Raw genomic sequence first — 25,777 nt, forward strand, 5'->3', positions numbered from 1 at the left:
GAACTAACAGGCACATGGGTCCAGACCGCAGTCCTCATCCATTCTTCATAGCTTTTGATCATGCAATTGTCATCATTTTCAGTGAGGAAACCGTGGCACCCAGAGACTGAGGGTGTGGCCCAGCGTTACGCAGCTGGCAGGTGCCAGCTCTGGAGTAGGAAGCCAGATCTGTTGGGTTGCTAGTGTGCCCCAAAATTGGTACAGGTAGTGGCCTGACACCCGAACTCAAGGCCTGGTGGCGCTGGACCCCTGAATTTTGGAAGACGCGGTGTTAAGGCTAGAAAGAATGCAGAATGGAACATGTGGCCCCAGACTAGGTCACCAAGGAGCGTTTGAAGAATGCTGAGGCTAAGGAATGAGTACATTCACGAGTGAAAGCAGAAAGTATGAAATTCTTAGCATTGTAAAGGAGTTTCAGAATCTTCTAGATACCTCTTTCCTGCCCCTCACACTCCTCTTTTGCTGCTTTCATAGTGGAGAGAAAACCAGGAGGGAGGAAACACTTTCCAAGACATCTCTCATGCTAGCCTTCTCTCCTTCTGGAATATTCTCAGATTCCTCTGGTCGGGGGAGAAATTCTAGACCAGCATTGTCCAATAGAACGTTCTGCTTTGACGGAAATGTTCTATATCTTGCTATCCAATATGGCGGCCACTGACCACATGGGGCTCTTGAAATTGTGGCCAGTGCAACTGATTTTTACTTTAATTTAATTTAATTCATTTAAGTGTGAATGTAAAGTTTCATTTAACTTCGGTTCATTTAAATGTTAAAAAAAATCAGTGCTTGATTCTGTTATTGGAAAACTTTTTATTCTGTTTGGAACAACTTGGGGATATGAATCTACATTTCCAATGATTCATGTTATGAAATCTGCATATACAGACCAAGTATTTCTGATGAAAATTTAGCATCTGAATTGAGACACGCTTCAAGTGTAAAACACATGGCATTTCGGGGGCACAGTGGCAAAAAAATCCTGTAGAGTATCTCATTAATAATTTTTTAGTATTGCTTCCATGTTGAAGTGAAATTTTTGGATCCATTGGATTAAATAAAATGTATTTCATTTCCTCTGTTTCTTTTTATCTTTTTAGAGAAAATTTAAAATGCCATCTGTGACTCACATTATACTCATATCAGATAGTGCTTGCTCTAGACCCTACAAACCCTGGTCACCCACAGTGACAAGCTATAGTTTGTCATCGCCCTTGACCTTACAACAAAGTAGGCAGAACTGAATAATTCTTTTATTTATTTATTTATTTGGTGAGGAAGATCAGCCCCGAGTTAACATCTGTTGCCAATCCTCCTCTTTTTGCTGAGGAAGATTGGCCCTGGGCTAACATCTGTGACCGTCTTCCTCTACTTTGTGTGTGGAATGCTGCCACAGCATGGCTTGATAAGCGGTGTGTAGGTCTGCGCCCAGGATACGAACCCACAAAACCCGGGCTGCTGAAGCAGAGCACGTGAACTTAACCACTACGCTACCAGGCCGGCCCCAGTATAATTCTTATTGCACTGTTTGTGGAGGTTTTAGTAGTGGCGTCACCTCCTCTGGGAAGCCCTCCTTGATTGTTCCAGACTGAGTCAAAAAGCTTGTTTTTATCATCTCTTCTAACCCCTTGGTGGGTGGATATTTGCCGAAAAGTTTCTTTTTGTAAGGTGCACTCACTCGATTCTTCATTAGGCATCTATCTGAAAGAACGCAGATGGTAAAACTGAAACCTAGCATTAAAGCATAGAATTGCATTTGACTGCCAGGTTGTATCCTAGCACCACCACTTAAAACTCAGCTTGTGTGAGTTGCAATTTGATCATCACAAAATAGGCATGAAACTGGCATCTCCTCTAGGCGTTACTTAGAACTCAGCGAGAGAACGTGAGTGCCAGAGAATGGACCAAGTGCTTTACATAGTAGGTGTTCAGAAAATATTAGCTGTCAACGAGGTCCCCCTCCTCCCTCTCCTTCTCCTCGTCCTTCCCTACCTGTGTGTAGAGCGGCTATTAGCCAGGTGCCACTTATTAAGAACTTGAAGCATCCTTTGGTTCCCACCCAGAGATACTAAAAGCCAGCAGAAGCCTCTACATCTATTTTTGGCACCATTTCTAACATCCTCTGGGTATTTTCTGTCCCAACAGTATTGTTCTATTGTCTTAGACTTATAGGGACACATATGGCTTTAATGAATTGAGTTAGATTCATTGGAGATTTAAAAAAAAAGCAATTCTTCATTGTCCCCTACTATTACCATCGTTAATTTTTTATAACAACTTTATTGAGATATAATTCAATACCGTACAATTCGCCCATTTAAAGTTTACAATTCACTGGTTCTTAGGACATTCACAGAGTTGTGCAACCATCACTACAATCAATTTTAGAACATGTTCATCACCCTCAAAAGAAATCTTGTACTTCAGCCATCACTCTCATTACCCCTCCCCCAGCCCCTGGCAACCACTAATCTGTTTTTTTTTTTTTTTATGAGGAGATCAGCCCTGAGCTAACATTCGCCAATCCTCCTCTTTTTTTGCTGAGGAAGACGGCCCTGGGCTGACATCCGTGCCCATCTTCCTCCACTTTATATGGGACGCCGCTACAGCATGGCTTACCAAGCAGTGCGTCGGTGCACGCCCGGGATCCGAACCAGCGAACCCCAGGCCGCCGCAGCGGATCGCGCGCACTTAACCGCTTGCGCCACCGGGCCGGCCCCACTAATCTGTTTTTTGTCTCTGGATTTGTCTGTTCTGCACATTTCATGTAAGTGGAATCATACCACATGTGGTCTTTTGTGTCTGGCTTCTTTCACCAAGCATGTTTTCAAGATTCATCCATGTTGTAGCATGTATCGATACTTCATTCCTTCTGATGGCTGAATAATATTCCATCATATGGATGTGCCACATTTTGCCTATCCATTCATCGATTGATGGACACTTGGGTGGTTTCCACTTTTTGGCTATTATGAATCATGCTGCTATGGGCATTCATATACAAGTTTCCGTGTGGATGTATGTTTTCATTACTCTTGGGTATCTACCTCGGAGTAGGATTGCTGGGTCAGATGGTAACTCTTTGCTTAACCTTTTGAGGACCTGCCAGACTATTTTCCACAGCAGCTGCACCATTTTCCATTTCCACCAGTAATGTATCAGGGTTCCAATGTCTCTACTCCTCGCCAACACTTGTTATTGTCTGTGGTTATGATTGTAGCCACCCTAGTGGGGGTGAAGTGGTGCCTCATTGTGGTTTGGATTTGCATTTTCCTAATGTCCGACAGCTGGTTAATCTCTGAACGCACCTTCGTATCTGATTTTGGTCCTGCCACAGCCTGGGGAGGATGGCGGGCAGGTGTTGATTGCATTTGCACCAATTTCGTGTGTGTGTGTGTGTGTGTGTGTGTGAGAAATATAGAGTGTTAAGGTCAAACTTGAGAAGTACAGAGCTGTGGCCAAATCTAAGCCCTATATTGCCAGATGAAAGATAGGACATCCAGTTATCAGAATTTCATATCAATAACGAACAATTTTTAAGGATAAGTATGTCCCAAACTTATCCTAAAAAAGTACGGGTTGCTTATCTGAAATTCAAATCTAACTGGGCGTCCTGCATTTTTATTTGCCAAATCTGGCAACCCTGCCTGTCACTGGTGGGCCGTGTGTTCTTGGGTTCTTGGGTATTGCCTCTGGGAGGTCCAGTTATCTCATCTGTAGGGTGGGGATGGGGCTTACTGGGAGGCATCAATGGCGTGGTACCTGTGGAGACCTCTGTCTGTGGACGCTGTGGATGTGACTATGGCCGGAAGCCTCAGACCGGGCTTGGGTGGCACGAGCGTGTGGGAACGGAACTGGCATCCCGGTCCCCTCAAAGCTGCTCCCAGCTTCCCAGTGAGTGTGTGTGCGTTTTCCCCTGATTGAGCCTAATCTGTACGGAATGTGACCCAGGAACATTGCTGCTTTGTTTGCTGTGCTGTTTTCTCTCTAATTTGTGCTTCTTTTGCAAGTTATTCTCAGGGTGGATTTTTAAGAGGATTCACTACTATTCTTTAGAACAACCTGTTTACCTCAAAGATGCTGGGGGAAGGTTTAGTGTCTTGGAATAAAAGAAGTGGGGGTTGCAAACTGAGCCTTCCATTCCAGGTGCTGAGGGCTGTGGTGTGTGCGTGTTTTGACAAGGAGAAGCTGCCTAAAGATTTTGATTTTGATGAACGTTAACTGAGTGCAAGGGACACAGGAGAAGGGAAAGATCCAAATATGTATACGGAGGAAAGGAAATCAGAGGAGGCTTCCTGGAGGAGGCGGCATTCGAACTGGATCTTGAAGGATGGTGGACTGGATTTAGAAAGAATGAGCTAAGGCATAAAGGGCTTTGACGGCCAATAGGGCTATGGCTACCCTGTCCGGTACAGTAGCCATTAGCCACGTGTGTCTATTTCCATTGAAATTAACTCAAGTGAAATGAAACATTCAGTCCCTCAGGCTTATTTGTCACATTTCAAGTGCTCGAGAGCCACAAATGGCTGGTGGCTCCCACTGTGGACGGCACAGGTACAGAACATTTCCATCACTGCGGAAAGTTCTGTTGGACAGTCTTGCCGTAGAACAAGAATTGCCAAGCAACACCCCTAGGGCAAAACTCCAGCTCACCTCACCGCCTGTTTTTGTAAATAAAGCTTTATTGGAACACAGCCGCAGACACTCAGTCACATGTTGCCTCTGGCTGCTTTCCGGCTACAAGGGCAGAGTGGAGTCCCCTCCATGGAGACCATCTGACCACAAAGCTGAAAATATTTACTATCTGAGCCTTTATAGAAAACGGTTGCCCACCTCCCGTCTGGGGAAATGAAGGCACAGAGCCTGAGGATGGCTGTGATATTTTTTGGGAGAAATAAACAACAGTAAGATAGTTGACATTAATTGAGCACCTACTGTAGTTGACATTAATTGAGCACCTACTGTGTACCAGGCTCTGTTTGAGTGCCTGCATGATTTCACTCACTCCTCCTCATAGGTCATGTGAGAGGGGAGGACACAGCCTCAGAGTTGTACGAGAGGTGTGGCCACGCCTGTTTAGCATGGTGAAGGGGATGGAGGGGCGGAACCCCAAAGGCTGTGAAAGAGAAGTGCAGGGTCATAGGGAGCCGTGGAGGGTGTCAGAGCCCGGAAGGGACCACCTTCAGGAGAACGGGCACGCAGGGTGTTTGTGCCGGGGAGCTCAGACTTGCTGGGAAGCCCTTGCCACCCCCAGATAAAAGGTAATTAGGCCTTGGCTGTCTGCCTGGAAGGAAGGAGGGTTGGGAAGGAGAGTCAGTGAAGTGGGAGAATGGACCAAACATTCAGCTCTCCTGGCCCCACTTCTGATGTGGGCACCTTGATCCCCATGAATCCATTTCCTGAGGATCTCCAACGCTGACTCGCTGGGGATGGCTCCCCTTTCTCCCGCCCCTGCCGCATTACTCAATCCCCTGTGATCCCAGTGTCTCCATTGCATCATATTTGATGTGCTGATTTTAAAGCTTCTAACAGGTACTGCCAAAGGAATTACTTTCTTTGCCTTTCGAAAGTAATGACTTAGGCACGGACACTCTACAGAGAAAGCCGCTCATCAGGGCTGGCTATAGAATTTGTGGAGCCCAGTGCAGAATGAAAATGTGGGGCCGGTTGCTTAAAAATGATTAAGGATTTCAAGACTTACGGAAGAGCGTTAAGCCAAGTCCCCTTCTGAGTGAGCGTGGGACTCGGGTCGCACGTCCACGAAGCTGGCCCTGCCACTAATTCTTGTAACCCACTCACGGTGTGTTTGCTCACCTGCCTTGCTTCCTCCTTGTTTTCACTTTAGTGTGCCCCGGCATGGATATCCGGAACAACCTCACGAGGCTGCACGAGTTGGCCAACTGCTCCGTCATTGAAGGACATTTGCAGATACTGTTGATGTTTAAAACGAGGCCTGAGGATTTCCGAGACCTCAGTTTCCCCAAACTCATCATGATCACTGATTACTTGCTGCTTTTCCGGGTCTACGGGCTGGAGAGCCTGAAGGACCTGTTCCCTAACCTCACGGTTATCCGGGGCTCGCGCCTCTTCTTCAACTACGCGCTGGTCATCTTCGAGATGGTTCACCTGAAGGAGCTTGGCCTCTACAGCTTGATGAACATCACGCGGGGCTCCGTCCGCATCGAGAAGAACAATGAACTCTGCTACCTGGCCACCATCGACTGGTCGCGCATTCTGGATTCTGTGGAAGATAATTACATCGTGCTGAACAAGGATGACAATGAGGAGTGTGGGGACATTTGTCCAGGCACTGCCAAGGGCAAGACCAACTGCCCTGCCACCGTCATCAACGGGCAGTTTGTCGAGCGGTGCTGGACTCACAGCCACTGCCAGAAAGGTACGCTGGGGTGTGAAGGGCTCTTAGCCATTTCTCATATTTCTTAGAGAGACACTAGAGGCATTCACTAGACCAGGAGGTGGCAAAACTTTTCCTGCAAAGCCTCAGGTATTAAATACTTCAGTCTTTGCAGGCTATATGATCTCTGTTGCAACTGAGCATGGCCATTGTAGCAGGAAAGGCAGCCACAGGCAGCACAGAAATGAGTGAACATGGCTGTGTTTCAATAAAACTTTATCTACAAAGCCAAGTAGTGGGCCAGATTTTGCCAACTCCTGTGCTAGGCAGTTGAATGTTCCTCTTGCTTGAGAGACAGGTAGGAGTGGATGGGTATGGACTTTGTTGTAGAAAAATAAGTTTGTTTCTTATCTGATTGTAGAAGTAAGATTGATCATGGTAGATGTTTGGAAAAAGGAATGTGTAAAGGAAAAAAGCAAAACAGTAATTTTTTCTTCCACAATTATTGGGAGTACTTCCTTCTAGTGGTTCTGTTGCATCTTAATTTACTTAACTTTCCCTGTGGTTGGGCATTTAGATTATTTCCAGTTTTCACAAAGAGAGGGAGAAATATTTTTGGGTCAAAGCTTTCTCGAGCATTTGTTTCTCTAGGTCTTGCTTTTCCAGAAGTGAAATTTCTGGGTCAAAGGTTCTTGATGCCCTTGCCAAATGGCTTTCCGGAAATGTTGTACCAACGGGCTCTCCTCCTAGCTTTGGCCAAGAGGGAGCACCTTGGCAGCTTCGAGTGTTGTTTGAAAAATCTTTCAGAATTTACTGGAGGGCGGAGCCGATGTGTCGTCACTGTTTCTATTTGTATTTCTTTGATTGCTATCGGGGTTGAACCTTTTAAAACATGTTTGTTTATCATTTGGCTTTTCTCTTCCTGTTCATATCCTTTGTCTGTTTATCTTTTAGTACCTTAGTGGTTTTGAAATATTCATCTGTATACAGTTACCATAGGTGAAGGCAGCTAACTCTCTGCCAATTACATCCTCTGACATTTTTGTTCAGTGGTGAAAATGCTCTGAATATCAGTTGCAGAGAAACTTAAAATGTTCGTGGAGTTCCGAGCTGGATTTTTGCTTGCCTCTCATGTGACTTATGCTTAGAAAGTCCCTTCCTAGCTATAGAACGAATATTTCTTTCCAAATTTTCTATTTCAATTTTAATTATTATCATTTTTTTTGTGTGTATGAGGAGGACTAGCCCTGCCTGAGCTAACATCCGTTGCCAATCCTCCTCTTTTTGCTGAGGAAGACTGGCCCTGGGCTAACATCCGTGCCCATCTTCCTCCACTTTATATGGGACGCCGCCACAGCATGGCCTGACAAGCGGTGCGTTGGTGCGCACCCGGGATCAGAACCTGCGAACCCCGGGCCGCCGAAACGGAGAGTGCACACTTAACCACTACGCCACCGGACTGGCCCCTAATTATTATCGTTTTTTAAAAACACATTCGTCATGGACATTTGGAAGCTATTTGTGTGCACGATTCGAAGGAGTATCCATTTTTCTCCAAATAACTAGTTGGAGTCTTGCACCATTTAGCGCAGAAATCTACCCCTTTGTCGTTGATTTCGGGTCTGTTTCTGGGTATCCAAGTCTGTCTCTCTTTGCACCAGGGCTGTGACTGGTCTAATCACTGGAGTTTTATAATGTTTTGATATCCAGGAAGGCAAGTTCCACACACACGCTCGTGACTTGTTTATTGTGTCATCGACTCTTTCACATGTTGTGGAATTCCCTGGGGAGAATTAGTGAACATGAGATTGGGGTGGGAGAGAGTGTGTGGGTGGTTTAAGGGTTGTATCACAAAAGATAGGGGAAGGGAGAAAGGAGGGTCTTCTCACCTGAGCCCAAAGCTACTGGGAAGCCACACGGGGTGAGTTCCGAATAGAATCCACGGACTTGTCGGGGAGGACTTCGTCGGAGCCCCAGGGAGGAGCCCTTCCATGGCGCAGATGTTGGATGGTAGGAAACAGGAGGTGAGAGAGTTGAGAGAGTGGAGACCACACCTCTTTGGAGAGGCTGGGCAGTGAAGGGAAAGAAAACCTGATTGTTTGTGGATGGGGAGGGGATGATGCTTATTATGCTGTGGAAAAATCTAGAGCATGTTGGTAGGCCCGGGACAGAGAGAAACCAAACCACACCAAGACGGAGGGTCAAGGTTGGGGCAAAGTCTTAGTGGAAGTAGAGAGACCACCTGTGGGTTTGGAATTATGTAGAAGAACAAGGAAACTTCTGACGTGAGGGTGGGGTGATTAGGCTGGGTGGCAGTGACGATCTGGGTGAATTTCCAGATGGAGTTGTCATTCACTGATGGTGAGAGGAGGAGAGAATGTGTAGGATCTACTACGTTATGAGGGCGTGTAGCTCCCAGGGGAGCTCTGTTATCCTTGTTTTAGAAACCAGAGAGGTTACTTAACTGGCCTAAGGCCACACAGCTAATAAAAGACAGCTGGGGTTGGTGCCAAGTCTGAGACACAAATAAAGCGTGTGTGTGTTTTTTGGGAGGAGTGTCTCCTCTGTTTAGGAACTGGAGAGCCACTCCTGGCTGGGGCACCAGGGAAAACAGTGAACGCTCTTTTATTCCAGGGCTGAGTTCTCCAAATTTAGATGCTTCTTTGAAATGCTCCGGGCTCACGCGTCTTGAGATACAATTTAAGATGTTCCTCTGTGGATTTATTTCTGTATCCGTTTTTGTCAAAGTGTGGAGGACGGTATTATCTGCAGAAATGTCCCCGATATTTCCAGCAGGTTTTAAAAAAAAAATCTTTTGCTCCTGAGAACGGGGCTGGTTTTTCCAGCCTGGGGGTTTCGTCACTGTGGGAAGGTGCGGCTCCGCGTGTATGGCTGTGACGGACACCTGCCAGGCTTCCGGGTTCCTGGCATCTGGCATCTGGCCTCGATTTCAGCTGCTCTTGGTTCGTAATCAGTGGTCTGGTGAAGCGTTGTCCTGTCCTGGTAACAGATGTCCAGAAACGATTGTTCCTTGAACTGACGCTTCTGTCTGTTGAGTGCAGCTCAGCTTTGGTTTTTCTTTTTTCCTCAATTTCTTTTATGGTGGAAAAATACAAGTGACATAAAATTGACCATCCTAATCATTTTAAGTGCACAGCTCAGTGGCATTAAGCACATTCACATTGTTTTGCAACCATCACCACCGTCCATCTCCAGAACTTCCATCTTCCCAAACTGAAACTCTGTCCTCATTAAACACTGACGTCCCCTCCCCCCCAGCCCCTGGCCCCTCCCGCCTACGTTCTGTCTCTATGGATAGGACTCCTCTAGAGACCGCCTATGAGTGGGATCACACAGTATTTGTCTTTTTGTAACTGGCTTCTTTCACTTAGCCTGATGCCCTCAAGGTTCATCTACATTGTAGCGTGAGTCAGAATTTCCTTCCTCTTTAAGGCTGAGTAATATTCTGTTGTATGGATGGACCACATTGTGTATCCATATATGGACACTTGGGTTGCTTCCACATTTTAGCTATTGTGAATAATGCCACCATGAACATGTGTGTGCATCTCCGACTTTCTAAATGCTTATGTTCCCTTGTGGCTGTGGCTTTAGAAGGCTTATTTAACATTGTATGGGATTTTTTTTTTAACATAAAACAGACTGAAATGAGCCTTTCGAGGATACTCTGCTGTCTTAGTAGACAGATCCAGACCTGCAAAAACTACCTGTCAACTCCTCCATTCCCCTGGAATCCCCTCAAGTGCTTCCTCAAGCATCCATAGCCATTGTCTTTTTCTTGCACGATTGCTGGGTTCCGGAAGCTTCCGGGGTCCAGTCAGCATTTGGGATGAAGGTGTTGGGCTGGCCTCTGGACCCAGTTTCAACATTCTCTACAAAGTCCCTTCTTCCACCTGTCACCCATACAGTGATGCTTTTGGCAGAGAGAGCAAAGGAAGATTCTCAGTGGTTAAGGTAATGAAAAGGAAGATGCTTCCTTTTAGGAAATGCTTCCTCTCCATCACTTTGTCCACAGATTTGAGGTGAAGATGCCAGGAGAGGCCAAATGCCAGAAGCCCTGATGGGCAGAGAGGAGATGGAGTCTATGTGAGCGGAGTCACGGAATAGCATTTATCAATGGGCCTACGATGTCTTGGGCATTGGAGTTCTGGGGCCACAGGAGGGACCAGCTCCTGCCACCAGGAGAGGACCTCCTGGTGGCAAATAAATCTGTGACTAAGTACACTTTGGGGGGCAGTTAGAAGAGGGAGATCTCTGTGGGTGAAAGCTTGGGTTGAAGCCCTAAACTAGTCTTCGGAGTCAGAGAATATCTCCCCCAAATCGGCGTGTCGTTAAGACCCCAAATGTCGGCCTCACTGGACCCGTTTCCAAGTGGTTACAAGAATTGTTTGGACTCCAGCAGGACTGTCTTGGAGTCCTGTTTGGCCATTCACTGGTTAGCACTTGGATCAAACCTCAGTTTCTCGATCTGAAAAATGGGGATAATTGTGGGACCTGCTTGTGAGGGTTGTGGTTTGGGGGTTATGAGACAGTGTGTGTGGGGGGCACTTAGCCCAGCTCCTGGCACTCTGTGAGTGTTCTGGAAGCTTCTCATAAGTGCTGTGGGTCCACCACCCTCTCTGGACAGATGAGCCGCTGGGTGAATACCTGCCAAGGCTTGGCTCCGTTTCTGATTTTGGTCTTGGGGCAGGCAGAGGAAAGCCCACCCTGTGACCTGCTGATGAGAGGTGGGTGCTGGGCCTACAGACCCACAGGGAAGACCATTCTGCTCACCTGTTGCCTTCAGATGCTCTAGAGACCACCAGCTCTGGAGCTTTGGGGGGGACCAGAAACCCCAGGGCTTGCTTGACCAGCTGCTGTGGCCAAACCCACTGGCATTTATTTTCTGGGAGGCCACCCCAGCTGCTCACTGCCAGTCAGAGGGGTGCGTGAGGCTGGGGCATGCCAGGTGCCAGCAAACTGGCTGGCGATGCCACATACGGACATCAGCAAGAACGTAGGAGCAGGAGGAAGAAGGAGGCAAGTGTCTCCTCCCTGAGTTTGCCTTTCCATCTGTGTTTCAGATTCTCTGAAAGTTGGAGTGCCCTCTTTATATTAAATGTTAAATGCTTAAATGCACACACAGTCACTCTGGAAGGGTTTATTTTTCAGCAGAGGTTTTAGCTTTCCTAGTGAAACTTTTTTTTCTTCTTCCATTTTTTTAACTCTGCCTCTGATAATCAGAATCATCTTGGCAGCAAATGCTTATTTTGTGCCAGACACTGTCCTAAGCGCTTTGCTTCTGACACTGCATGGAGTCCTCCCAGCCATTTCTTCTTACAGATGAGGCCCCGAGAGGTTAACGCAATTCTCCCAGGTCACATTGCCAGTAAATAGTAGAGATGGGATTCAAACCCCAAGCCTGGGTATTCTGGCTCAGAATCTGAGCTCTTAACCATTGAACCATTGTGCTTTCCTGTGTTCATTGTGGAAAGTCGAAGTGCAGACAACAAAGAGATGGGGGAGGATCCCCTAGAATTTGCCCCTGCCAACACTCTGGTTGCCAATTTTTTTTTTTTTTTTGAGGAAGATCAGCCCTGAGCTAACATCCATGCTAATCCTCCTCTTTTTGCTGAGGAAGACCTGCTCTGAGCTAGCATCTATTGCCAATCTTCCTCTTTTTTTTTTTCCCCCAAAGCCCCAGTAGATAGTTGTATGTCATAGCTGCACATCCTTCTGGTTGCTGTATGTGGGACGCGGCCTCAGCATGGCCGGAGAAGCGGTGCGTTGGTGCGCGCCCGGGATCCGAACCTGGGCCGCCAGTAGCGGAGCGCGCACGCTTAACCGCTAAGCCACAGGGCCGGCCCTGGCTGCCTACTCTTATGGCCCTCCTCATCTGTCTTAAATTCGCTACCTCTTCCATCAGGCAGTTCTCTTGAATACAGGAACGGTGGCATTTCTTGCGTCCCCAGCACCTGTCATGTAGATAAACAATGGTGTCTTTGACAGCTCATTACTAGCTAGTGTTTATTGAGTGCTTACCCTGCACCAGGCTCTGTGCTAAGAATTCGACCGGTGCTGCCTCATGGAATCCACACCACAGCCTGTGAGAAGATGTTACTCCCATTTCACAGAAGGAGACACTGAGGCTTGGGTAGGAATTAAGAAACTTACTCTAGGAGACCTTGTTGGGAAATGCTTTGACCTCAGGTTTGTCTGGTAAAGCCCTTCATCAGAAGTCAGCAAAGCACGACCTACTGGTGATTTTTGTATGGCCTGGGAGCTAAGAATGCTTTTTATACTTTAAAAAAAGCTAGATGAGGGGCCGGCCCCGTGGTGTAGTGGTAAAGTTCGTGCGCTCCGCTTTGGTGGCCAGGGGTTCGCAGGTTCAGATCCCGGGCCCAGACCTGTGCACCGCTTATCAAGCCATGCTGTGGCGGCGTCCCATATGAAGTGGAGGAAGATGGGCACAGACGTTAGCCCAGGGCCAGTCTTCCTCAGAAAGAGAGGAGGGTTGGCAATGGATGTTAGCTCAGGGCTAATCTTCCTCACCCCCCTCCCAAAAAAAAAAAAAAAAGCTGGGGGAAAAAGTCTAAAGGATACTATTTTGTGAGAGGTGGAAATGATAGGAAATTAACATTTCAGTGTCCCTAAATAAAGTGTCAGTGGAATGCAGCCATGCTCATTCATTTATTCGTTTACGTATTGCCCATGCCTGCTTTTTAGTGCTGTAAGGCGAGAGCTGAGTAGTTGCTACAGATTGCGTAGTCCTTCGTTAAAAAAAATTGGCTGACCCCTGTTCTTGGCTGCATACCTTATAAAGACGAGGGGGCCATTTGGAGGTAGAGGCTGTTTCCAGTGGAATTGGAAGCATCCCAGCACCAGGCCAGTATAATCTCTCTGCCCCTTGTTGGCACCGGGGGAGGGGGTTACAAAGTATGAGATGTCGTCCTTGCCGCTCCGGAGCTCCTGGTTTGGCTGGGGAGGTAAAAGGCAGGAGCGAATTCACCATACAGCAGCCCAGCCAGAAGGAGACATCATGAGGCAAAGTAGGCACCCCCTGTCCCTCCCAAATGAGTCATCGGACCTGTGGTTCTAGACATGTTTGGGGCTGAAGCACATGGAAATCATGATGTTCTCTAGATAACACGGCAGAATATTGATAAATAAATTCCTTCGTGCCTATGTCACTGTAGTCCATGCAGAAAATAGGAAAGTCTAGCCTGTGCACACGGGTATTGAATAATAATAATAATAATAATAATAATAATAAAAGATGATAGATGGTGTAGCCTGAAACGGCCATTTGAGTTTTTTTTTTTTTTTTTTTTTTGTGAGGAGATCAGCCCTGAGCTAACATCCGCCAATTCTCCTCTTTTTTTTTTTTTTTTTTTGCTGAGGAAGACGGCCCTGGGCTAACATCTGTGCCTATCTTTCTCCACTTTATATGGGACGCCGCCACAGCATGGCTTACCAAGCAGTGCGTCGGTGCGCGCCCGGGATCCGAACCAGCGAACCCCGGGCCGCCGCAGCGGAGCGCGCGCACTTAACCGCTTGCGCCACCGGGCCGGCCCCCCATTTGAGTTTTTTGGTCATATTTATTCCTTTTTGTTTTGTCAAAGATCTTTAAAAAAATCTAGGAGAGAATTAAAAGCACCATACTGAAACAATTCCATGATCATCCTAAGTTCTTTATTGCTGCGATCGTTGGAATTTTTTAATTGATGTTTTACTTTTGAAGATGATTGGATTTTCTATAGCAGGAAAAACAACTATGCTGGAGAGTATGTTTCTGAGCTCTCCCCACCTTGCCCAAATTGATGTTAAATTGCCATTGGCATTTGTGGAAGGAGAGAGATGTTCCGGATTGGAGTGGTTAAAAAGATGAGGTTTGGTTTGGATGTCGAATGATGCTTGGAAAGAGAGTAAGAGGGAAGGGTGTTCTAGGTGAGTGGAATGGCAATGACAAAGGCACAGAGGTCTTTTGTGGGCAAGAGTAGGGAGGCTGCCTCGTGTTTCGAAGGGAGGCTTGGCCCTCCCATGCGCTCTGAATGCCACACGTTTTCCTGCAGGTGCAATGGAGAGATCATGAAGGTTACATTGGGGCTGTGTACAGGATGGGCTGTTTCCACTGCTGTTGAGTGGCCAGCTGTGCTGAGCCAGGCATGTTGCTGGGACCCCAAAGTCCGTGCCGAGTTGGGGGGAAAGTCAAAGAAATAATCATATGCTTACAAGCCAGGTAGCCAGGAAGTGTTTTGGTAGGCTCAAAGATGCGCTGAAGAAAGGTAGACCAGTTGGCCGTATGAGCATACACCTCTTTAGTAATGATAATGCAAACCTATAGTTCTGTCAGGTGTCTGGCTTCTTGGAGGGGCCTTAGGGATACCAATTTACCTAACTTTTCTCCTAGAGAAATAAATCGGCCCAATCCTTTGGAATAAGGTGGCATAGAATTAAATACATAATTATGCAAAGGTGGCTCCCCTGATGGTAACTGGTCTGACGAGTTTTTCTATTTCTCCCTCCTACTTGATGAAATTCATTGACCAGTTATATCCCACCGTGTCACCAGACCCTTTGTCAGAATTCAGATCTGTTCTTTATGACTGAACACTTGAAATGCCCCAGGGAGATCCTGGGGACCTCGGCTCCTGTCAGGCTGGGAAGTCACGTGCCCCCTGTGGTCAGTTCTCTCTGCACGCACCTGTGCCTGATAGAACGTTCTTTCCCAGTAAAGAGAACTGATGCGGGTGCTGCGATTTCAAAATTGCATCCCTTATCTCCTCTCTCTCTCCTCTCTTTCCCCTCTCTCTATCTTGGGCTTAGAGTCTGTGCTAGCTCAGACTACATGGCTGCTCACACTTAGAGATAAATAATGTCAACAGTGGGAAATGAAAGAATTGCTTTCCTTTGGGCCCCCCTTTCCTGTCATGGGTGGGGCCACATGAGTAGCAGCACATTGGGCTACTTTCTTCCAATTCCGTGTTTGGGAAGTGGATAAAGATCTCCCAAGCCAGCCCTAAGCCACAGGACACAGAGGCAGGGGATGGAGTCAGGTAATGAAATTGGCACTGGGAGGCACGTGGGAGACAAACCCCACAATCATCGAGTGTCTGGAGGGTTTTGGGTAGAGGAATGACCTTTTTATTTTTATTTATTTATTTGGTGAGGAAGATTGGTCCTGAGCTAATATCTGTTGCCAGTCTTCCCCTTTTTTTGCTGAGGAAGACTGGCCTTGAGCTAACATCTGTGCCCATCTTCCTCTATTTTTTTGTATGTGGGGCGCTCCCTCAGCATGGCTTGATAAGCGGCGTGTATGTCCGCAGCCGGGATCTGAACCCTCGAACCCCGGGCTGCTGAAGCGGAGCGCATGAACTTAACTGCTGCGCCACCGGGCCGGCCCCGAGGGTTGACCTTTTTATTATAGAAGTTTTTTGCTTCTTGTTTGAGAGTCTCGGGTCTTTAAAGACTCTCAGGCCTCATTGGCTGCAGTCCAGGGAGGGCTTTGTCTACGGAGTGTTTCCATTTGCTCAGCTATGAAGGAAACCGTTCTTTTTGGAAGATCTGATAAAGGCAGGGTTTCAAGCGTCGATACCTGGCCCTGTTGGCACAGATGGGCGCAGCCCCGGCGTTGTTTATCGAGTACCTGCAATGCTTGTCCGTGGGCGCACGGGACTCCTGTCACAGGCTGCCTCATTAGTGCTGATGAGGGTAAGGTTTCCACATATGCAAAGAAATTGGATATCAGAGCAGGAGGTACGCAAAGCGAGACAGGCTTGATCCGAAGCATTCAAGATTTCTCTTCTTTAAAAAAACAATGTTTTCTTTTAAAGAACACGTAAGATTTGCCATCAGTGACATTTAGCACATTCACAGGACTGTGCAATCATCACCACTATCTGGTTCCAGAACATTTCATCACCCCACAAAGAAACATTGTGCCCGTTCGCAGCCACTTCCCATTCCCTGCTCCCGCCATTCTCTGGCAACCGTTAATCTACTTTCTATCTCTGTGGCTTTACCTATTCTGGATATTTCGTATAAATGGCATCATAAGATATGTGACTTTTATGTCTTGCTTCTTTCACTATGCATGATTTCAAGGTTCATCCACCTTGTAGTGTGTATCAGGACTTCATTTCTTTTTCTTGCTGAATGACATTCCATTGTGTGGACAGACTGTGTGCAGTTTATCCATCTACCAGTTGATGGACATATGAGTTGTTTCCACCTTTTGGCTGTTGTGAACAGCGCTGCCACAGCATTCCTGTCCAAGCTTTTGTTTGAACACCTATTTTCAATTCTCTCGAGGGATTATACCTCGGAGTGGAATTGCTGGGTCATTTGGATTTTCCATGTTTAACTCACTGAGGGAAAGTTTCTTTTTCTTTTCTCCTTCTTTTTTGCTTTTGGCTTTACTGTTTTAAAAACCATTTTATCGTCAAAGAAAACACAGATGCAGAAAACCACACAAAAGAAATGTGTAGCCTCATGAATTACTCTAAGGTGAACAACCTTATAACCCCCCACCCTGGTTGAGAAATAGCACTTTGCCAGCATCCCCACCTCCGGACGCCCTTCCGTGGACCCCATCCCAGTCAGAGCCCCCTCCCTCCCCCCAAAATGAGAACTGTCCTGTCTTTTGTACTGGTCACTTCCTCCTTTATGTATGATTTTATCACTCAAGTGTGAATCTCCAGACAACATAGTTTAGCCTTGCCCATTAAAAAAAAAATGGCACGTCTCTTTGGATCTACAGCGATGAGTCTCAAGTGGGGGCGATTCTGCCCTCCGGGGGACATTGGGCAATGTCCGGAGACATTTCTGGTTGTCACAACTTGGGGGGAGGTGCTACTGGCGTAGAGTGGGTAGAGGCCAGAGATGTTGCTCAAAATCCTGCAATGCAGAGAAAGCTCTTACCACCCAGAATGATCCGGTTCCCAGTGTCGGTAGTGTCAGGGTGAGAAACCCTAGTCTACAGGTTGTCCCTATATCCTTTTTTTTCCCCTTACACTCTCCCTGTTGGAGAACTGGGCTGCTTGGCTGGGGACGCGTCCCCCAGTCTGAGTGTTGCTGACTGCACTCTCATGGCACAGCTCAGCCTGGCCCTCTCCTCTGGACCCGAACCACCAGACTCAGGTTCTATCCCTTCAGTGGACTTTATTTAACATGTACCACCCCCACCCCAGCACTGTTTGCAATAAGCCATTTTCAAAGGTGGTCATTCTGGCTGCTTCTTCCCTTGAGCATGACTGTGGATGATGTGTACTCTTTGATCATTTTTTTCTTTTTTGAAATCCGAAAATTTTGTTATGCCATCAGACGATGCTCATTGGCCTCCCTTCATTAGTTTATGATAAGGCACAAACTGAACTTTGTAACGAAACTTTGTGTTCTTTACGAAGGCGAGTTTTGCTAAGAAAATTATTTTTATAAGCCAGCGAGGTATGAGGGTCATTTGCAAAGGAATTTTACAAGGGCGAGAAAAAAAACAAGTTGATCTTAGGATTCCTGGTTGGGCGGAGGCCAGAGTGGACAGAAGACCTCAAGACACGTGTCAGAAGGAAAACAATAGATGGATCCGAGAAAGGAAAGATGTTCCACATGGGGATGAGTTTGATGAAGGAAAAAAAGTTGGAGAATTGTCTTAAAGACGCCCATGTGGTTCAAAGGAGGGCATAATTCTTCACGGGCTTCCTTCACAGTTTTGAAAGGGACTCACAAGCCTGGTGAACTGCTTCACTTGATTTTGGGACTTCTGGCTGTTGGAAGCATTGTATTTACAAGGGTCTCCTGTTGGGGATTGCAAATAACGGCAACGGGCGTTTGGTAGAATGAAAAATAGGAGTTGAGGGAGGTGAGAAAGTGAAGGACACCTTGGCACGTTGGCCCTGAGGTCTTGGGAGGAGGGATAAAGGAAGCTAAAGCAGACCTAGGTCATAAGAGTTACAAATTTAGAATCAAAGAAATTAGAAAAATGACACTGATCATTTTTCCCTTGACCCGCAGTGTGAATGTTGCCAACACAGAGGCGAACAATTTTCTAAGTTTTTCTCGACTCTTCGAAGGAGATCTTGAAAAGAGTCTAGCCAGCCAGGAATGGTCAATGAGTATCAGTTCTTTAGGACCTGTTCTTGCTAACGGAATAAGTGTCAAAGGCGTGGGTTGTCTAATTAAATAAAATTAAACATTTGTTTCTTGGTCGCATTCACTACATTTAGACAATGCAGACATAGAGCGTGTCCGTCATCACAGAAAGGTCTCTTGGGCAGGACCTGTTCTGGAGCATTTCATTTCATGGTTAAAGATAACTCTGGAGTCAGACCTGGATTTGAATCCTGTATCTGCTGTGTGCCGATGGACAGGTGGTCTAGCGCTTCTAGCGCTTCTCTGCCTCCATTTCCTCACTATAGATGAGGAACCAGTCTCAAAGATTTTTCCTCAACTTTTAACTGATATCCCCTCTTTTGATTAAAATAAAAATCCCATTCCTCTTCTCTACTTTGAGTTTGATTTTTTCGCCTTAAATATAAACTGTAACTGATGCTTTTTTTCAACCTCTGTAACTCTTTGAGAGTCCCTGGAACAGAGGAAGGAGTGGCTTGGGAAAGTTGGGCATAACAAAGGGGCTATTATAGGTACTTCTGAGAGAGAAGAGGAACAAGGAAGGGGTAGGTGTGTTGACAGGGGCTGAGAGTGTCATCATGTCTGTGGGTGACCAAGAATGAGGAATGTGTCGGCTCCTTCCTGGCCTCTCTTCTCTGGGGAACAGGGAACAGAGTGCTTTCAACGTAAGCAGAATAGAATGGGTGTGGTAGAGAGGAAGGAGACTTAAGATGGGGAAGAGACCCTCAGGGAGGGAGGGAACCTCAGTTTGTTTGTCTTCCTGGCTCAGCATTGAGCATCTCAGTCAACTCATGATTACCGCTGATGGGAATCTACTCAGATTAACTTAAACCACAGGGGGGCGCTTTATTGGGAGGACATAGGGTCTTCTCTTGGCAATTGTATCAGTTATCTTTTGCTGTGTAACAGACCACCCCAAAACATAATTTTTACACTATTGTCATTTATTTCACTCATGGTTCTGTGGGTTAGCTGGACAGGTTTTCTGGGCCGACCCACCACTTGACCACAGTCACAGGCTCGGCTCTCTCCCATGTGTGGGATTGGTTGGTGGGGTGGCTGGTGGCTGGGTGATCTAGCATGGCCTCACTCGCATGCTGGTGGTTGGTGCTGGCTGTCCGCTGAGATGGTGTGGTTTTCCTCCCTGTGGCCCCTCATCCTGCAGTAGGCTAGCTTGGACTTGGATCCGTGACGGTCTCCAGGTTCTGAGTGCGTCAAAGAGTGCGTCCAAGAGATCAATCCCCAGTGCACAAGAGCTTCTCAAGTCTCTGTTTGCATCATGTATGCTAGTGTCCCGTTGGTCAGAGCAAGTTACATGGCTAAGACCGGCTTGAGGGAAGAGAGGATATAGCCTCCACGTGTTGATTGGAGGGGCAGAATCTGTGGCAATTTTTGCAAATCCACCACAGAACCCCAGGGTGGGAAACACAAGGGGGCTCATGAAACATTTTAGCCGGGACTTAGAGCTCCAGCAAACACCCACAACTGTGGACAGTGTAACTGAGAACCTAAATCGCTTTTCCCGAGCAGTTATTTAATTTCCCGAATTCCAGTTGTTGAATAATCAATTCCCTTTTCAATGACTCGATGTTTTCTTTATCATTTATTAAATTCAACCCAAAACCATGGTCTGCTTCTGGGACGTCAATTCTATTTTATTCATCTGTGCCTCTTCTTACCCCTGTACCATACTGAGTTCATTATTATAGATTTAGAACATGTTTTATTAATGATGGATCCAGTTTTTTCCTATTACACTTTTGCAAAGTGTTTAGTTTTCTTGTTAAGCTTAAGAATCTCCAAATCTACGTTCTCCAGCACACATAAAACCCCTTGAGATTTTGATGAAAAAATTGTATTGAATCTGTAAATTAATTTGAGAAATCAATACCTTAATCTTTTTCTTTTCTGTACCAATGTGTGATCAGTTTCTCCATTTGTTCAAATATTTTCATATTGTGCTTTTTAAAAATATTTATCCCATATATTTCTTGCTGCAATGATTCCTGATTGCTCTGTCACACAGTTTTTGTTGTTAGTTGTTGCTAGTAAATAAGCATATTTATCTTGAATTCAGATCCATTAGTGAAATTGATTAGTAGATTTTTGTTAATTCATTGCATGCAATTTTATCCTCTGCAAATTTTGGTCATTTTTTTGATCCTGTCTAAATGTTGCACTTCTCATTTCAGTTTTAAATCTTATGCTGTTGACTAGGGCTTCAAGACTGATATTAAATATTTAACAATGGTATTACCCAACATCCATATTTAATAGATTTCCTAATATAAAATCATCCTTGCTTTCCTGCAGTAAACCCTACTTGGTTGCGATGAATTATTCTTTGAGCATAATGTTGAATTTGATTTGCTAGGTTTGCTTTATTTTGTGTTTTTGGACTTTTGCCATGCGTTCGTGAGTGAAATTGTGCTATGTTTTTAGTCTGTTCTATTTTGCAATCTCTTCATCAGGTTTTATTATCTAATATTCTGGCCACATAAAATGAACTAGGCAAGTTTCCATTTTAAATGTTTTAGAATTATGGCATCAGGACTAACACTTCCTTGAAAAACCGATTATTTGTTGGAAAAATCATATGGTGCTATAACTTTTGGGGGAAGTAATTCTTTGATAACTTTTAAAAATTTCATACTAAGTTGTTAGAGAATTCAGCTTAAAATTTTTTTTTAACCTCTGGTAAGGTCTTTTGAGTCGACTTTTGTGATTTGTAGTTTTTTTTAGCAATCATTTCATTGAGATTTTCAGATTTAATAGCATGCTATTATTCTTGCTATAATCTTGTTTGTATATTCTCCTTTATGGCTGTTTAGATTTGCCAGTTTTGCTTATTTTTTTCCTCAGAAAAGCAGATCTTGGATTTATTGATCAATTCCTTTTTTCCCACAGTGTATTAGTTACTGTTATAATCTTAGTTCTTTTCATTTTTAGATTATTATTTTCAGATTATTCTGCTTTTGGCTTTTGCATTTTTTTTTCCTGGTGTGAAATGTTTAGATGATTCACCAGCCACCTAAATCCTTTTTGAAATAAATTGGGGAATGAATGAATGAATGAAGAATTTAATACCATTCTTTTAACACAATTAAGGCTTTTGTCTGTGTGTGTGTGTGTGTGTGTGTGTGTGTGTGTGTGTGTGCGTGCATGAGGAAGATTAGCCCTGAGCTAACATCTGTTGCCAATCTTCCTCTTTTTGCTGAGGAAGATTGGCCCTGGGTTAACATCCATGCCCATTTTTCTCTACCTTATATGGGATGCTGCCACAGCATGGCTTGATAATTGGTGCACTGGTCTGCACCCGGGATCCACACCTGCCAATCCCGGGCCGCTGAAGTGGAGCATGTGAACCTAACCACTATGCCACCAGGCCGGCCCTAAAATTAAGGCTTTCAAGGCCATGAATTCACCCCTGAACACAGCTTTGGATGCCCTTCCAGGTTTTGGCCATATAACATTCTTGTTTTCATTGTTTTCTCAAGAGTTTGTGAAGATAATTTTGACTTGTTATTTTTGATAATCATTATCATGAAAGCCACTATTGAATGCTTACTATGTTTCAATCACTTTATATAAATTATCTCATTTAATCTTCACAGCCACCCCAGGAATCATCCTTGTTTTACCACCTGTTTTAGCGACAGATGAAACCAAGCTCTTAGAGAGGTTAAGTGACTTGCCCAAGGTCACACAGATAATGGGGCGGGGGTGGGACTAGAGTTTAGACCTTGGTCTGTTTTGATTCTAAACCATGTGCCTTTTTTGACTACGCTACACTGCCTCTCCAGTTGAGTGAGTTTTAATCACTAGTTGTTAGGGTTTAAAAAATATTAACTTTTCGTTCTAATGGGTTGTCTAAATCTCGAGTTGATGGGGTTTAAAGAAAAATTAACTTCTCGTGACCTGTAGAGTTTCTGCATTTTATAATGCCTTGTGGCCTCTTGTAGCTGAGTGACTGTTTGATGGGCTTCTATAAGTGTTGCATGGGAGCTAGAAGAGTCAGCAAATTTAGAGTCAGAGCTCAGAATCTACAGTTCTGCAAAGAAGAATTTCCCCTGGGACCCACGTGCACGTGGAGTGTGACAATAAAGACTTAACTTTCTCTGCCCTACCAGAGTTAGGAATTGTTTCTGGAGAGTTCTTATTGTATGCTCCCTCTGTTATCCCTCTGCCCTGCCTCCTAGGACAGCTGGAACTAGTTTTTTCCAAACGCACTTTCTCTCTCCTTCCCTCATCATGTGCTTATGGTTTTGTGATGCTGGCTTGAAAGAGCGAGGGCTGGGCCAGGGCTGAACTTGACCTGTGGGCTGACCTGCCGTTTTGGCCTTCATTTCTATTTCTGGATCTTGCTCTCAGCCCGAGGATGCTGCAAGTAACTGCGGCTTGCTGTGGTGTAACTCAGTCAAACCTTTCCTTTAAAATGGTCTGTGATTCATCTTTATTTTTATGGGGCTGTATCACGTTAGAACTATTACAGTAGGAGTTTTTGTTTGAAATCTAATAAAGGTTTTAATCTGCCATCTGGAGTCTGTGTTCCTTACACTTTTTTATTGTTCATGACTAAGAGTGGTGTTGGCGGGGGGGGATGGGTTTGGCGATAGTGTTAACATCCGCCCAGAGGGATCACGTCCATAAACCAAAACCTCGTTTACTCTGTCTTGGCTGCAGCCAGAGGCTGAGAGTGTGGTGCTGATCCTTTTCCTTTTTTTGGACCCAAACCTTTTATGTTTAATAGGTTCTGAGATGCACAACATGCAAATGTTTTCAGTGTCACAATTTTTCATCATAAGTTTTGTCTTAACAGAGAATAATAGATAGGTTTGAACAATGTTTTTGTTGTTGTTGTTGAGGAAGATTCTCCCTGAGCTAACATCTGTGCCAATCTTCCTCTATTTCGTATGTGGGTTGCTGCCACAGCATGGCTGCCATCAAGTGGTGTAGGTCTGTTCCCGGGAACCAAACCCGGGCTGCTGAAGCAGAGTGTGCTGAACTTAATCACTGGGCCATGGGGCTGGCCCCTAAACAATTTTTTAAATTAAATATTGAACACAGAAAGAAGAACAAAGTGGATAAGGACTATTTGTTTTCTAAAGTAATTAACAATGAGAAAATTGTTAATTTTTACTCACATTGGTAGTGAATGAAAGTCACCAGTTTTTCCGACATCTTTCCTCAAAATTAATAATGTCAGACTTTCTAGTTTGGGTCAGAGTGGAGGGTATGGAAGGATATGTCACTGTGGTCTTAACATGATTTTCTTGATCCCTCACAAAGTTGGTCACCTGTTAATATGTTTATCGACCATTCATATTGTCTTCTGTAGTGTCTTCTTTTTTAAAGGTAATGAGTTCAGGGTGGGTTTCTCAACCTCAACACTACTGACATTTTGGGCTGAATAATTCTTTGTCTTGGGGGCTCATTTGCATTGTAGGATGTTGAGGAGCATCCCTGGCTTCCACCCACTAGATGCCAGGAGCGCCCCCCAACTTGTGACCATCAAAATTGTCTTCGGGGGCTGGCCCGGTGGTGCACTGATTGGGTTCATGTGTTCCGCTTCGGTGGCCTGGGGTTCACCAATTTGGAGCCTGGGGGAGGACCTACTCACTGCTCATCAAGCCATGCTGACGTGGCATCCCACATAGAAGAACTAGAAGGACCTACAACTATGATATCCAACTATGTACTGGGGCTTTGGGGAGAAAAAAGAAAAAGAGGAATATTGGCAACAGGTGTTAGCTCCGGGCTAATCTTCCTCAAACAAAAAAAAATGTTTTCGGACATCATTACCAAATGCCCGCTGGTTGAGAACTACTGCCCTAGGGCAAATATCCTCCTTACCTTCCCCCAGTTCAAGAAATAGCACTTTGCCAGTTCCCACTGAAGGCCCTCCTGGGGCCACATCCAGTCCCAGAGCCTTTCACTCCCCCCAAGGTAACCACTGTCTTGACTTACAGTAATCACCACCTTGCATTTCTGGATGGTTTTATGACCCATCTCTAGGTTCTATGGTTGAATCTTGCTCCTTTTAAAAACATTTATTATGTCCTTTTAAAAATGCACATCCTTTGTTTGTAAGTTATCCACGTTGAGTTTAGATAAATATAGATTAAACAAAAAGTATTAGATCACCCTAAAATCCAGCCCCCCCATTAAGAGCCATGACTTCTTAATTTTGATGCAAAATCTTCTATAATTGTCTCTGCAAACATATATATGTCAATTGGAATCCTATTATGCATTAAAGAAGATGAGACTATAGGCTGCCATATGATACTCATGCTGCCATCTGTTTTTTTTTTTTTTGCTGAGAAAGATTGGCCCTGAGCTTACGTCTGTTGCCAATCTTCCTCTTTTTGCTTGAGGAAGATTTGCCCTGAGCTAACAACTGTGGCCAATCTTCCTCTATTTTGTACATGGGTCACCACCACAGCATGGCTGACAAGTGGTGTAGGTCCGCGTCCAGGAACCAAACCCATGCCGCCGAAGTGGAACGTGCCGGACTTAACTACTAGGCCATGGGGCTGGCCCCATCGTCTGCTTTTTTTCTCTCTTAGATCCATTAAGACTCTTTCCATGTAAATATGAGTCTGTATCACACTTGTAATTCCTGTTTTGGTGAACATTTTGAGGTTGTTTCCAATTTATCGTTGGCATGAGAGAATGCTGTGACAAAAGTTTAGATATTTATAATTTACAAATGATAAAATGTTCTCATTTGGAGAGGATGGTTCGAAGAGTTTTGACAAAAGTATACACCCGGGTAACTACCACCCCAATCAAGATGTGAAAGTTCTCTGGTGCCCCCCGCCCCTATCAGCGCCTCCACCGCAAGCAAACACAGCATGTCTTGAACCAAACTGCTTATCTGCAGCCCTGTTGTATATAGACACTCCCCATCACTCACTTGGACCCGGGCTCTCTCCCTCTGATCCACACTCCGTATTTCTAACTTCCTTCCCAAAAGCACTGCACATCATGCTGGTCCCCTGTCACAGGTCTTCAGAGGCTCTCATATTCTTTGGGGTGGAATCAGATGTGGATGCAAAATCTGCCTCATTCTGGCAGCTCACGTTTCATGGGGGCTCACTCTTTGCCGGTATTCAACAGCTTTATATGTATTGATACATTTCATCTTCTTGACAACCCAAAGTAGGTGCTGCTGTTACTCCCATCCTACAGATGGAGACACCGAGCACAGAGAGACTGAGTAACTTACCCAGGATCACACAGCCAATACCTGGAGTCTTCCTTCTTACCTCTATGCTTCCCTGGTTCTAACACTTT

The 25,777-nt window shown here is 45.3% G+C and overlaps 1 protein-coding gene across 3 annotated transcripts in view; it reads left to right on the forward strand.

Moving 5' to 3' along the window:
• The window catches only part of INSR (insulin receptor), a 126,537-nt gene that overhangs the window by 11,561 nt on the left and 89,199 nt on the right, over positions 1-25,777 (forward strand). For all 3 annotated transcript variants that reach the window (XR_009219400.1, XM_058537958.1, XM_058537959.1), the window contains exon 2: positions 5,843-6,394. Coding sequence is in view for 2 of the 3 variants with exons in the window: in XM_058537958.1 (XP_058393941.1) it covers positions 5,843-6,394 (552 nt within the window). In the remaining variant the exon portion in view is untranslated. The remainder of the gene's footprint in view (positions 1-5,842; positions 6,395-25,777) is intronic.

This window comes from Diceros bicornis, unplaced genomic scaffold (assembly GCF_020826845.1).
Source record: "Diceros bicornis minor isolate mBicDic1 unplaced genomic scaffold, mDicBic1.mat.cur scaffold_73_ctg1, whole genome shotgun sequence".
Classification (NCBI taxonomy): Eukaryota; Metazoa; Chordata; class Mammalia; order Perissodactyla; family Rhinocerotidae; genus Diceros; species Diceros bicornis.